Genomic DNA, 14,953 nt, shown 5'->3' on the forward strand with positions numbered 1-14,953 from the left:
ATCTGAAGATATGTGAATGTTGGTACATCGGGAATCATTAACAAATATGACCCACGCTCGTTACATAACTTCTACAACATCCAGTGACAAAATATATCATGGTACCTGTGTGATATGTTCAGGGGGAGGGCCTCCAGACTCCCCCTTCTTGGTGTCCCACCCACTTTCATTTCCCTTCCGACGCCCATGCGCTATACACATACAGTTTGCTGACTATAGGATACTATGCATTATTATTATAACAACATATACAATATTTAATAAACGAATCCCTCACAGGCTGATGGAAACCTGGCTTATGATAAAGAATGATGGAATGCTCATTACATGTAAAACTCTGCCCGGGACGTCACGCAGCGTTCCGTGCGTAATGACGCGGTACGTTTCCGCTCTCGTCTCGCCGCTCTGAGATTCTGAACCTCCACAGCGCATGCGCCACCCTGCCTGACCTGTCACACCAGCTTGTGCATCATGGCGGACGCTCACAGCAACAACAATCACGTCCCTGTTCTGCTCTCATTCTCCACGTTTGCGCGCCCGTCCTCCGTGCCCGTGGGTTCCCGGTATGACGCGCTCATTCAAAAGTTTCTGTCGCTCTACGGACATCAGATCGACGTCCAGCGTAAATTCATAATTCAACGGTATTCAGACGAATGGGGGCAGTACATAGATCTGCCTGAAGGATTATGCATATCTGAGAAATGCAAGCTCCGTCTAGTTCACCTGCAAGCACAGGTAGGCCTGTTTACATTCAACACGTCTCATCTAATTGGTCTAATTGGTCAAAACGTCTAATTGGTCCTGCTTCCAACTATGGCAGATTGGGATTATGGAAATGTGGATTCCCTTTATTCTTGGCGGTGACTATAATGCACAGAAGTCCCCAACTGCAAACTTTCAGGACTAAGCTTCTGTCTACTGTCTGTCTGGGCTATGAGGCTCAATGGAATAGAAGGCTATCATGATATTTGGGGTTCTCTAGTTTGATTCTTTGTTTGTTCCAAAGTCCATTAGTATGCAATATTTAGGAGCTTGCTGCTAAACGTTCAGTGTATATCATGTGATTGGTATCCTATAATGGTCTACTGGGATACCTAACATAACATAGTTGCCTACATTCAGCTAGGGGTAGGATCAGTACCCCCCTCCTTTCTCTCTGTGTACAGGGTTGCCTGTGTATGACATTTTCTATTTAAATATGAATGAAATGTGATTTGATGCTCCTCCGTTGACCAGCAGCACATCCTTCTGTTGTTCTATTCAGGTGACAACGCTGGGAAACCTGTCCCCTGCCACCACAGTCTTCTTCTGCTGTGACATGCAGGAAAGATTCCGGCCAGCCATCAAGTACTTTGGTGACATCATCAGTGTGGGACAGAGGCTGGTATGCCCCCCTCTCTTCTTCTTAGACCTTGTGTGATTGATAATATTCTCGCCTGTCTGACCATTCCCTATTGGATTTGAATGTGTTGTATCAAAAGGGAATTGGTCTGAATGTGTTATCATCATACATTATCATGTATGTAGGAAAGATGAATGTATCGATTTATCGAAAAGCCTGAGATAAAAATGCTCCCTGAACAATGAGTGAACAATGAACTTTAGTTCAAGCCTTCCTCCAGAGCTGGGCCTCCTCACGGGTTCTGAGAATAGCCATCCATCCATCATCTATGGTGTCTGACAGGAAGTAGAATAGCCATCCATCCATCATCTATGGTGTCTGACGGGAAGTAGGGCAGTATTGCGAAAACTTAATTCAGCCAAACTTCATGTTTTATAAACACATAGAGAGATCTAGCCATGGTCGACGGTGGTCATATTCTAGTGTAATGACCTATGGTCAGAACCTGAGGTTTCATTCACGTTCTTCAATTAGTAAGAGGAAGGCTACTTTAAGATAGCATATCAGAAATGGGCAGTTTGAGAATAAGTATTGTCTTTTAAATGTGCCTTGTCTTACACAGAAGGTAAGTCCACACTAGTGAGGACGGGTGTGAAGTTGGGCTGTTCTCTCCTCCCCCGTCCAGTCAGGCTGTTCTCTCCTCCCCCCTCCCCTGCAGCTCCAGGGGGCCCGTATCCTGGGCATCCCCATCGTTGTTTCGGAGCAGTACCCTAAGGGCCTGGGCAGCACCGTGCCGGAGCTGGACCTCACCGGGGCAAAGCTGCTCTTCCCCAAGACCAAGTTCTCCATGGTGCTTCCTGAGGTGGAGACTGCTCTCGCTGACATGACGGGGGTCCGGAGCGTGGTGCTGTTTGGGGTGGAGGTAAGCTTTCATCCCCCCACCCACCCCCTCGCAACAACAAAACCTCCTTCTTGCTCCTCTCCTGGATTGCTTATCATGGAAGTGCCAGGTTTTCATATAATTCCCAGCTCCAGCGCAATACTCTGTTACAATAAAGGTGCATTGCTGCCATCTAGTGGGCTGGTGTGGAGCACTGCAGGTAAAGGGTCACTGCAGCAGCATCATGACTAGGGCCTTCCTAAATTAGTGTTCTCTGTATCTCGCTACCCCAGACCCATGTGTGTATCCAGCAGACCGCCCTCGACCTTCTGGGGCGGGGCTATGAGGTCCACGTCGTGGCTGACTCCACCTCCTCTCGCAGCATGATGGACAGGATGTTTGCCCTGGAGGTGAGTCTCATCAGTCAATACCGCTGCTCACTCCCACGACGCGCCCACGGGACGCATTCTGACCCACGACACGCCCACGGGACGCATTCTGACCCACGACACGCCCACGGGACGCATTCTGACCCACGACACGCCCACGGGACGCATTCTGACCCAACACGTTCTAGTTAGTGGGTGGATTTGAATGTTGTCATGGTTCATGTAGAAGAGCTGGGAACACGCTCATGATCTCCCATCAGAAATGGTTCTGGGTACATGTCTATGTGTGTCCACTTACTCTCTCTCTTCTCTCCTCTCTTCCTCCTCTCCCTCTGTCCTCCCTCTCTTTCTCCTCTCTTCCTCCTCTCCCTCTGTCCTCCCTCTCTTTCTCCTCTCTTCCTCCTCTCCCTCTGTCCTCCCTCTCTTTCTCCTCTCTTCCTCCTCTCCCTCTGACCTCTCTCTCTTCTCTCCTCTCTTCCTCCTCTCCCTCTGTCCTCCCTCTCTTTCTCCTCTCTTCCTCCTCTCCCTCTGTCCTCCCTCTCTTTCTCCTCTCTTCCTCCTCTCCCTCTGTCCTCCCTCTCTTCTCTCCTCTCTTCCTCCTCTCCCTCTGTCCTTCCTCTCTTCTCTCCTCTCTTCCTCCTCTCCCTCTGACCTCCCTCTCTTTCTCCTCTCTTCCTCCTCTCCCTCTGTCCTCCCTCTCTTTCTCCTCTCTTCCTCCTCTCCCTCTCCTCCCTCTCTTCTCTCCTCTCTTCCTCCTCTCCCTCTGTCCTCCCTCTCTTCTCTCCTCTCTTCCTCCTCTCCCTCTGTCCTCCCTCTCTTTCTCCTCTCTTCCTCCTCTCCCTCTCCTCCCTCTCTTTCTCCTCTCTTCCTCCTCTCCCTCTGTCCTCCCTCTCTTCTCTCCTCTCTTCCTCCTCTCCCTCTGTCCTCCCTCTCTTTCTCCTCTCTTACTCCTCTCCCTCTGTCCTCCCTCTCTTCTCTCCTCTCTTCCTCCTCTCCCTCTGTCCTCCCTCTCTTTCTCCTCTCTTCCTCCTCTCCCTCTGTCCTCCCTCTCTTTCTCCTCTCTTCCTCCTCTCCCTCTGTCCTCCCTCTCTTCTCTCCTCTCTTCCTCCTCTCCCTCTGTCCTCCCTCTCTTCTCTCCTCTCTTCCTCCTCTCCCTCTGTCCTCCCTCTCTTTCTCCTCTCTTCCTCCTCTCCCTCTCTTTCTCCTCTCTTCCTCCTCTCCCTCTGTCCTCCCTCTCTTTCTCCTCTCTTCCTCCTCTCCCTCTGACCTCCCTCTCTTTCTCCTCTCTTCCTCCTCTCCCTCTGTCCTCCCTCTCTTTCTCCTCTCTTCCTCCTCTCCCTCTGTCCTCCCTCTCTTCTCTCCTCTCTTCCTCCTCTCCCTCTGTCCTCCCTCTCTTTCTCCTCTCTTCCTCCTCTCCCTCTGACCTCCCTCTCTTTCTCCTCTCTTCCTCCTCTCCCTCTGTCCTCCCTCTCTTCTCTCCTCTCTTCCTCCTCTCCCTCTGACCTCCCTCTCTTTCTCCTCTCTTCCTCCTCTCCCTCTGTCCTCCCTCTCTTTCTCCTCTCTTCCTCCTCTCCCTCTGTCCTCCCTCTCTTCTCTCCTCTCTTCCTCCTCTCCCTCTGTCCTCCCTCTCTTTCTCCTCTCTTCCTCCTCTCCCTCTGTCCTCCCTCTCTTTCTCCTCTCTTCCTCCTCTCCCTCTGACCTCCCTCTCTTTCTCCTCTCTTCCTCCTCTCCCTCTGTCCTCCCTCTCTTCTCTCCTCTCTTCCTCCTCTCCCTCTGACCTCCCTCTCTTTCTCCTCTCTTCCTCCTCTCCCTCTGTCCTCCCTCTCTTTCTCCTCTCTTCCTCCTCTCCCTCTGTCCTCCCTCTCTTCTCTCCTCTCTTCCTCCTCTCCCTCTGTCCTCCCTCTCTTTCTCCTCTCTTCCTCCTCTCCCTCTGTCCTCCCTCTCCTCTCTTCCTCCTCTCCCTCTGTCCTCCCTCTCTTCTCTCCTCTCTTCCTCCTCTCCCTCTGTCCTCCCTCTCTTTCTCCTCTCTTCCTCCTCTCCCTCTGTCCTCCCTCTCTTTCTCCTCTCTTCCTCCTCTCCCTCTGTCCTCCCTCTCTTTCTCTCCTCTCTTCCTCCTCTCCCTCTGTCCTCCCTCTCTTCTCTCCTCTCTTCCTCCTCTCCCTCTGTCCTCCCTCTCTTTCTCTCCTCTCTTCCTCCTCTCCCTCTGACCTCCCTCTCTTTCTCCTCTCTTCCTCCTCTCCCTCTGTCCTCCCTCTCTTCTCTCCTCTCTTCCTCCTCTCCCTCTGTCCTCCCTCTCTTCTCTCCTCTCTTCCTCCTCCCCTTTCTCAGAGGATGGCTCAGACAGGCATCATCATCACCACCAGTGAGTCCATCCTGCTGCAGCTGGTGGCCGACAAGGACCACCCCAAGTTCAAAGAGATCCAGAACCTCATCAAGGCCAGCGCCCCCGAGTCCGGCCTGCTCTCCAAGGTCTAGACGGGCCTAGAACCTAGGGCACCAGTGCCCCCGAGTCCGGCCTGCTCTCCAAGGTCTAGACGGGCCTAGAACCTAGGGCACCAGCGCCCCCGAGTCCGGCCTGCTCTCCAAGGTCTAGACGGGCCTAGAACCTAGGGAACCGACGAAGTAGAAGTTTCCCATGATGCAGCATCTGAGATGGTTCCTTGTCCATAGTGGTTGAGGTAAGGATGAGGGGGAGGGATTCTGGCTCTAGATCTGTGATTTGGAGCAACTTCGATTTTGACAAAGTGACCCATTGAGGCCCAGAGGTAAACTGTTACTTTGAGACGGGACAGGTGTTCAGCAGGTGAGGCTCTGGAGACCCATTGGGTATGCTGGATGTTGAGTATTATGTGCATTGTGTGGAGAAGAGGAGGGGTTTGAACCCAGGTCATATTGTGTGGACTGTACAATATGTGCAGAGAATAGGTTCTCAACTGCTGGACTGCAGTAGCACACATGCTGAATATCTGAAGTAAAAACATAGTAGTGATGGAAAAAGTTAAAAAGCCTTTATTCCATGGCTAATGCATGAAGCAAAATATATTAAAGAGCGCACCTACGCGTTGCAGCATCAGGGTGATGAATGCTTATTGTTCAATATTGAAGAGAAGAGAGCTGTCTGTCCAATACGAACTTTAAATAAATGTATTTTTAATGGAACTATTTGTTAATCATTTGCGGATACTTCCGCTGAAAAGGGAACGTTGCCAGGCAACGACAATGCTACAGCAGGGGTGCGTTCAAGTTCAGCGAACATAGCGAAGGTTAGCAAACTATTTTCCGTTAGCTTTGTGTTCGCTGCAAACGTTTGCTAACAGAAGCTAACAGTCTGGGTTCGCCAGTAACGGAACGAGGATCACAATGGACCCAGGCTTACTGGAGATGTGCTCCCAGATGGGGGTTGTTGCGTTTATGCGAACTATTTGGAACGTTCATTAAAAGCCGTTCAAATGTGACCGTTTGTAGAAAACATGTTTGCAACGCCTTGAACGCAGCCCCGATCTTTGTAAACATTGGCCGTGTCCGAAATGCATACTACTTGCTATATAGTAGGCGAGATGCAGCATGCTACATCAAAACTGTGCATACTGTATTTCGCCTACTATATAGTAGGTACTATATAGTAGGCGAAATCGGCGAAAAAATGGCCGAAAATGTAGCATAGTCCAGAGCATACTGTTCCGGAAGTCGAGACGTGATACGTCACTGGGCAGTGAGAAAAATAAAAAAAGAACTTGAACGCAGCCCAGATCTTTGTAAACATTGATCTGGACGTTGCCACGGCTACCAATGAGAGGTGGATTAATATTTTAATAATAATATCTTTAATATTTTAAGATGTGCGAACATTCCATTTGAGCGTGGGGATATCGTGGTTATCAGGTTATCACCACGGCTGGAATGCAAACTGACCAATAGAGACAAAGGACTGGATCTATACCGTTGTATAAAGAGTATTTTACCACGGCTGCTAGCCAATCAGAATCAAGTATCCAAACTCTCCGTTGTAGAATTGTGTATTGGTGAGTCAATAGAAAAATAAGATGGGGACAACACATTTGTATTTTCATACATGCATTTATTTATCTAGTCTCGTAATCTTTTTTATTTATATAAAATATATACAGTGAATGGTGATATAAGCCAACAAATTAATTGTTGACCTGCAGATAACAAAAACGCAGTGTTGTGATTTATCAAGACAAACGAGCTGGTCAGCAAGATTGAGGCTTGTCCATTCAGCCTCTGTAATAACAGAGTGGACAATATTTGCATATGTATCCATTGGCCCAAGAAGTATAACTTTCTTCAAAACAGTCCATGATCGGTCCACTACTGGGTTGAGGTGAGGGGGATGTCCAGAGAGAGAAAGACATATTTATGCTGGGGACACAGAAGACACTTCTGTCTTGCTTGACGCTGAAACTGAGCTCTCATCATCAGCCATACCACCCATACCCACAGTTGTCAGCATGCAGTTACGGAACTGGAAAAGAGAACAGAAAGTCAGTACAAAATTAGTTACGTTTTTTAATTAAACTTTTAAATATACGGCAGCAGTAAAATTGTAAATTGGTATAAATCATTAGAAGGAGTGGGTGTGATACAGTTATTCTCTGATGTACCACCCACCTGTTTGTTCATGAGCACATAGATAGTAGGATTGAACAGAGCTGAGGCCTTAGAGAAGAAGGCAGGGACAGTCATGGCCTGGGCGGAGAAGGCAATTCCTTTGTTCAAGAAGATGTAAGCAGCAAAACCGGCATAGGGAACCCAAGCAACCAGGAAGCCCAAGACCATCAGGAAGCACATACGTGTCACTTCCCTCTCTGCCTTCTGGGTGGATTCTGACTCCTGCTGGGAAGCAGCAGCCTGAAAGAGTAGATTACAGCAGATCAGAGGTGGATCACATGTAGAATAACTGGTGTACTGTAACTACAGTACATTTGAATGGGAGTCTGCACTGGCAGTCAACTGGCACTACAGTGGTTACATTTAGAAAAGCTATTTATGCATTTATAACATTTCACTGTGCATCTCACTCGTATGAATGGACTGTGTGACAAATAAAATTGACTTTTATTTTCACAACAACTGTAGCCTTAAAGAATAAACACTTCCATTGCATGCTAGATTAACATTGATGAATTCACTAACTATTAAAGTCTTCAAAGTTTCTTACCGCTTTGACTGTGAGCACAAGGCTTCCATACGTGAAGAAGATGGTGAACACAGGGACACAGAAGTGGCAGGAGAACATGTACATGACGTAGGACTCGTTGTTATATTCAGCGTTGAGGGTGTAGTAGTCCGGTCCACAGGAGCACTGCAGGCCCTCGGGAAGGTACCTGTGTGGGAAAGATGGTGTAAGAAAGTCTATACATATTCATTTCAGTATGGTACCATATGTAAAGTGTGCTTATACAGAGGATGCATTGTTTAAAAGCAAGTTTGAATCTATTCTCAAATTAAATTGTCTGCATACATACAGTAGCTCTTCACTCCCTGATGAAGGCTATGCGGCCGAAACGCTTTTTAACTATTCAATTTTGAATTTGCCAATTCAATAAAGGCATTTGAACTTTATACTGGCTGCCTTGGTTTTTGCTTTGTTTTGATTTGGGATTTATTGCCCCACCAAAGAGCCCCACCCGGAACCTTTTTTTTTTTTTAAGCACTAACTGTTTTACAGCGTATCCAGGCAGCGCTCCTGTCTGCACTTTTGTCTACATACAGTATTGACCTTGCATGTAGAAACTGTAAGCATTATCTTGATGTTTGTCTCTGAACAGATGACATATACTGTACCTGGACCAGCCAACCAGGGGGGGGGCAGCACAGGCAAGGGCCATGATCCAGGTGAAGACCACTCCAGCAAAAGCATGGCCGGATCCAAACTTGAAGCTGCCCATGGGTTTGCAGACAACAATGTATCTCTCGATAGCCAGAACAACCAAGGACCACAGGGAAACCTGACCTAGAATTCAGGGGAGAGATGGCACTAATTAAATTGGAGACAATTGAGCCCAAATCATATTATTGTAATGTAAAAGGTTATATTTGCTAGAGAAAAACAAGCATGTCTTACCTCCAAGAGTAGCCATGAAGCCCTCAATGGCACAACCCAGTGGCCCAAAGATGAAGTAGCCATTCATAGCAGTGATGAAGGTAATGGTGAAGCCAAACACAACCATGATGGTTCCAGCCACAGCCAAGTTGACCAGGATGAAGTTAAGGGGCTGCCGGAGCTTCTTGTTCTGAGCTGTGACCACCAGTGTCAGACCGTTGATGGGTAAACCAAACACAATCAGGAAGAACATGTAGAAAGCAAGAGCGTAGAATTGCCATTGAGCTCCCAAGTAGTACTGTGGGTAATGATAAGGACTCCTCACAAGCCCAGTCCGGTTGGACATGGGGATGTAGAAGTTGTTTCCCTCTGTGCCGTTCATCTTTGGTCAGTGAGATCTGCTCTGAGGATCCAAATGGTGTAAGTCCACTCCACGGCCAGCCTTATGTTGGCTGTTATTTTTATACCCTTCGGAGGCCGCCCTCAACTTTGCTAAATTAGATTAGAAGGGGATTTTGAGGAAGTCGGCAGTTTAACCATCCAGGCAAAAGGGAATAAAACCAATCAAACAATTACAGTCACTCACCTCGTGGAGGATGGCACCACTACCAGGCTAACATACTAGGCCCCTATCTGCAGTATATTTGCAAATATACTACATTTTAACTTTAAGATGCAAACAAAACTGATTTGGTGACCACTGACATTCATTGCAATCGTAACTTCCAACAATATACGTTTGTCCATGTTTATAAAAGTCACAATACCTTTAACTGTCCAATTCATCTGAAAGTATTGACCTGTTATGTTGTCAAACATCGGTTGCTTTCCATATAAATCAGATTCAAAGTATTTATTTTTAAACCTGAGTGGAAGAATACGATCAGTAGTCAATGATGAGTTTGACGGTGGTATTGTGAATGTGGGTCAGGTTAGGGTAAGGCCTACAGTATGTCCTGTAGTGTTAAACAAAGTAGTCTGAATTCTGCTTTTGATGTCAGTAAGAGATTCAAACAAATAATATGTATAAGGCAGGACAAAGTTGCCCTCAAAGATACTAAAGAAACCTTCGGGTGATAAGGCTTCATCAATAAAGTGCATTCCATTCAGAACTCTTTCCCGGCATGGAAACATTCCTTTGCAGTGTTGATCTATAGGAAAAGCCTATTCTATAAATCTAGAGTAATTTCATTTCATAAACTGTAATCAGTTGATAATATGTTTGTGTTATGGTTGCAATAATACAAACTATTTCTGATTGAACACTATTGGATACAGAATGATGGCCTACTGTGCAGGGGGGAACTCTGTAGCTTGTCTGAAAAGGTGTAATCTGTCCAATATGTTTTCAGTATCATCAGTATCAGTAATATATCACAAGACATAATGAAAGTATGCTTACAGTAGAGTATGTATGACATATCAAACAGATAACCTTTGATATTGGTGCAAACGGTCATCTGCTCCATCTTTCAGATTACCGGCTAGTACGTATGCCAACACCTCCAGAAGGGATTTCCAGCTCAAGGATCTTGTTCCCATCCGCTTAGAGTCCAAAATTAACATTTACAAGCTGTTAAACCCGGGGAGTTTGCCGACTCCTAATCCCAAATCCTCGCAAATTGGATTCACACCTTCTACGCAATATGACGGGGTGAGTAGCTGGCCTAGAGACGATCTTTGAGGTGACATCTGTCTCCCTCACATCAGAAATAGAATTTAAATGTGAGGAAATAGATTTCATAGTCCACACTTCCACTGACATAAAATGTCCTCAAATGCAAATCAGCTGTGTCTTAAAAAGGTGCAGTAAGGGTTTTTGCTCAGATGTTTGTTATATTTTTGCAATTCTCATTATATCCTGACAGCAGTGACACTAAAATGAAATAAATTCATAATCTGTGGAAGTCACAGGACTGTAGTACTGTAAGTGTGTCCAATCATCAGTTGTCAACTTAAAATGATTGGATGGCTTACCTGCCTGTCAGCCTACCTACCTACCTGCCTAGCGAGTGTCATTGTCCTCAGTTTGGAGGAGTGCTTTGAAGGGAGGGCCAGGGATCTTTCCAAATTTTTCCTAAATCTAAAAGGAAATCAAAAATGCATACTGCACCTTTAAAGTGCTGTAGGAGTGTACCGTATTAACAACCAATTGGATATGAATGCGTTTTTGCGATTTTGATTTTGAGAAATAAAGATTATTCCTTCTTCTAGAACTGCTTAACCATTCTAGAAATTTCAGAAGTGTCATCAGGATACATTATTATGATTATGATCAGGTTGTATTTTGGGCGCATGTTTGATATTGACCAGATGGGGGTGCTAGTGATTCACTGGAGTGTGCAGATACATAGTGTACTATTCTTCTCTAGTATTCTAGTGTTTGTACCAGTGGTTTCCTGGTAAAATAACACTATATTTACTCACATATTTACATCTATGCCTACCCAATGATTCATAATTCTCTTCACCTCTTGTGAACTGCGACTTTCGTCTGGATGTATCAGTTACTTTTGATTTTTTGATCCATTCTAATCCATTCTCCTCTTAGTTCTGAAGTAATCTCTTGTTTTGTGTGCGTTATTGTTTACCTCTTGTGTGTATGCCTTTTGTTTGTTGTTCTTGTCTGTTAGTTATTGTCTTATGTACTACTGTGGTCGTTGAGTGTTAAATGTTACCTATCGTCACTGTATTGTACGGACCCCCTCGAAAACGAGATGGCACATCTCAAGGGGTTATTCCAAATAAAATAAAAATATTGCGGACCAATCAAAGTGCTCTGGTTCGTCCTGGTCAGGGATGGATGGAGAGAGCCATCTGTACTTCTGCATGTTTTTGTATTGGGGTTCTTTGAAACCCATGAGATCATGGGGTTGTAACTCAAAGGACCAGGAGATAAACGCACCTGAGCAGCCTTGGGAAGAGCAGGCCCCCAATGCCAAAGGCCTCCCAAGCGGGAATCGAACGCAGGACCTCCTTTCTGTAAAGCACCGTGCCACTGTGTAATAGTGTATTTAATCCGAACACTAGCTCAAAACATTGTAGCCAAAGTCACTTTGGATTAAAGCTTCTACTAAACGGCAAAATTCATTGGACATTCAAGTGTTAGATGGTCTATACAGTATGAGTGATCAGAAATTCAACAATTTATGACTAGTTGACATTCAGAGAGACAGCTGTTGGGAAGTGCCAGCAAGTTGAAACAGTCTTACTGAATGCTTTGAATTGAACTGGGTGTTTGGATTCAAGGCATTTTCCTCCCCAAAACTCCAAAATGCTCATCTCACTGAACTACATGATCCCAAATAATTGTTGCAACTGTACCAACAATGGTATCAGTTCCTTTTTTCATACTACACGGAATACATTTACTGTAGTTAAAGTAAAAACAGCGACCTCTTTAACTCTTTAAAACTAAAACTAAATCCACTACAGTCCCAAAACTGTTTATTCTCTCAGCACTCATAGTCAGCTAACTTTCTCTCAACACAAACATTTCCACCCACTAAGAGTGGTTTTGTTGCATTCGATGCTCGTTTGATCCCCCCTCCCAGATGAGGGGCTTGCTGTGGAGAGGCTGTCTGGGGTTTGAGTTGCAGTCTTGAGGACATGGCTCTTGAGAAGGGACTGAGTGAAATATATCTGGGAGCTCGCCACCACAGGGAAACAGCTGGCAGAGGCATCATATTCAGGGATTGGAGAGAAAATATCGAGGACCATAAAAATGTTTCATTTTGAGGGAATGTTCTGTTGCGATTGAGTCCAACCGGCAGACTCCCGACCAAACACTGCGACAGTTTGAACAAGAGTTGATGAAGGTCTGTGTTTGTAAACTGTGTTAGTGGGGAGTTACTGTGAACTGGTTTATCAAGCATGTTGAAGAGTCTTTGAAAGTCATTATAAAGTCTGTGGGACCACAATGGAAAGAAGCTCTTGAGCTTTTTTGTGCCTGTCCTATTGACAGATGTGTACTTGTATGATTTTATTCTATACTTTTACTCTGATCAATTAAAAAATTCAATCAATCAATCAATGTGAGGAATTTCAGTACTTAAATGCCATGCAGCATTTGAGGTAGATACAGGTAAATCTTAATTTCCTAACAGGTTTCTACTGGTAGAATGAATGTAATTGTATCTGATCATTATAACAGGAATAATTCTGGGCAGTGGAACAATGTTCAGTCTTACCAGCAGCAGCATGTAGCAGCCTATCAGATGAGCTGGTTAAACTGGGACAGCCTATCAGATGAGCTGGTTAAACTGGGACAGCCTATCAGATGAGCTGGTTAAACTGGGACGGCGTCCAGAGTGACACCACATGGGGGATATGAGTGTCACACACACTCCATTCCCCCCTGGCAGCACCGCCGTGCTCAGCCCAACACTCATGTCTCAGACGTTCAGTATATGAACCACATTCCAGCCCACAAAGCCAGGCTCGTCCAGATGCCTGCAGAACCGGGTTCCTGAATGGAGCATGTAGCTCACTGAGACTGGGGACTAGTCAAGGAGCTTTGTGCAACCGTGTGTCACACACACGCGCACACACACGCACATACACACACACACATCAACATTTCTCCTTTGTGGTTAGGTATTAAGTTCTGACCATTCATGAAGTCAATATGAGGACAAGGTTTTGGAGGGTAAACCAATGAGTTCACACAACTGTGGGGTGATTCATGAACACATTGGATTCGGACACATTTAACAGACATTTTAACACGAAACGGTCCCTGAAAAGCCCCAGTTTGTTAGTGCTGAATGTGAAGCGGAGAACAAAGTTACTGTAAGGTTTGAATGACTCAAGTAATGAGTGTTTCTATTTAATATGTTGGTGGTTTGGTTATTCAACTGTTCAATTTGTTCAGCTTTCTGTATCTGTGTTTCAAAACATAAACATCCAATAGATGTCAATGCATTGCCTGTTACATACCTGTTACATGGCTTTAAAAATTCTTGATGGTCTAGCCCCAAAAAATTAATTTATGGTGTTTTTCAAAGGAAATATACTTTGGGTGGAGTATGTAAACACGCTGAATGTGTGTAACTGCCAGTTTTCCAGGTTTTAGAAAAGGTGCATTCTGTGGGACTACAGGCACATCTACCTGAGCTCTCGTTTGGATCCCCTCTCTCTGCAGGACACACACGTTACAGTACCGAGCTGCTCATTAGACATCTTAACCACTATAATATTTTCCCTTCTCCTGTTTTTACTTCTTTTTTTTGCACCAGTTCATTGCATAGTCAACTAAATGGAAAGAGCCAGTCTGTGTTCTCTTGTAGAGGTCGTTACTGTTGAAATGAGGTAGAGTAGCAGTCTCTAGATGTCACTCAGGATAGCCTATAGCATGCTCTACGATGCTCACCGCCTACAGCCTGCTCTGCATGAGTCATGTGGACTGGTGTGGAAGGCAACAAAACACAACTGTACTGTACTCTACTGTACTGCCAAAACATTTATTCATACAAAACAAAAAAGGGGAGAGAAAAGATTCCAGTCCAGCTCTCCCCCAGCAGCCTCAGCGGGTCAGACTCAGCTGCTCCCACTAATCATGGCTACTAAGAAATTACAGGAAATAACTATTTCAAATTGGAAGCTTTCTCACAGGCAACTTTTTTGGAAAGGAGATGGAGAAAGAGAGCGAGGGATGACATGAGAAGGGGAGAGAGACAGATGAGGAGAGAAGAGGGATAAGGAGAGATAATAAGGTAGTGGGAGAGGGAGAGATAGATGGAGCAGAGGGAGGTGCAGTAGTGAGATCATCCCTCTTAAGCACCTATTGTATTGCAGATTGTTATTTTTGCAGATTGTTATCTTTGCACTTTGTCTTCAGCACTAGATTATGCTCTTAGTCACTTGTTTTAGAAAGAAGATGCACTTGTGAGTTCTGGCAAGTAGTAGTACATTGACTTTTCCTACGTTAAATGCAATTAGTGTCAGTCGCTTTGGATAAAAGTGTCAGTTTAATGACTAATGTAATATAAAGGACATGAATGAAAGAAAATACATTGGAGAGAGAGATGAGGGGAAGAGAGAGATGGGGGGCAGAGAGAGAGGAGGAGAAGAGAGAGAGGAGGATAAGAGAGAGAGGAGGAGAAGAGAGAGAGATGAGAAGAGAGAGATGAGGAGGAGAGAGAGAGGAGGAGAGGAGGAGAAGAGAGAGAGATGAGGAGAGAGAGATGAGGAGGAGAGAGAGATGAGAAGAGAGAGATGAGGAGAAGAAAGATGAGGAGAAGAAAGAGAGATGAGGAGAAGAGAGAGATGAGGAG

General features: G+C 45.5%; 2 protein-coding genes across 2 annotated transcripts; one reads left to right on the plus strand and one right to left on the minus strand.

The window, feature by feature from the left end:
• Nucleotides 1-471: 471 nt before the first annotated feature.
• isoc1 (isochorismatase domain containing 1) lies at nt 472-5,108 on the plus strand (the record flags this gene model as incomplete). Its single annotated transcript, XM_084460080.1, has 5 exons — nt 472-735; nt 1,265-1,384; nt 2,061-2,264; nt 2,516-2,632; nt 4,940-5,108. 5 exons carry the CDS (start codon nt 472-474, stop codon nt 5,084-5,086), a joined length of 852 nt encoding a protein of 283 aa, XP_084316206.1. The 3' UTR covers nt 5,087-5,108.
• A 1,881-nt stretch (nt 5,109-6,989) lies between these two features.
• LOC311327068 (green-sensitive opsin-3-like) lies at nt 6,990-9,060 on the minus strand (the record flags this gene model as incomplete). The annotated part of the gene is made up of 5 exons (XM_084460085.1): nt 6,990-7,097; nt 7,244-7,483; nt 7,794-7,959; nt 8,420-8,588; nt 8,700-9,060. 5 exons carry the CDS (start codon nt 9,058-9,060, stop codon nt 6,990-6,992), a joined length of 1,044 nt encoding a protein of 347 aa, XP_084316211.1.
• Nucleotides 9,061-14,953: the final 5,893 nt, after the last annotated feature.

This window comes from Borostomias antarcticus (genome assembly GCF_949987555.1).
Source record: "Borostomias antarcticus genome assembly, chromosome: 30".
NCBI classification, from domain to species: domain Eukaryota; kingdom Metazoa; phylum Chordata; class Actinopteri; order Stomiiformes; family Stomiidae; genus Borostomias; species Borostomias antarcticus.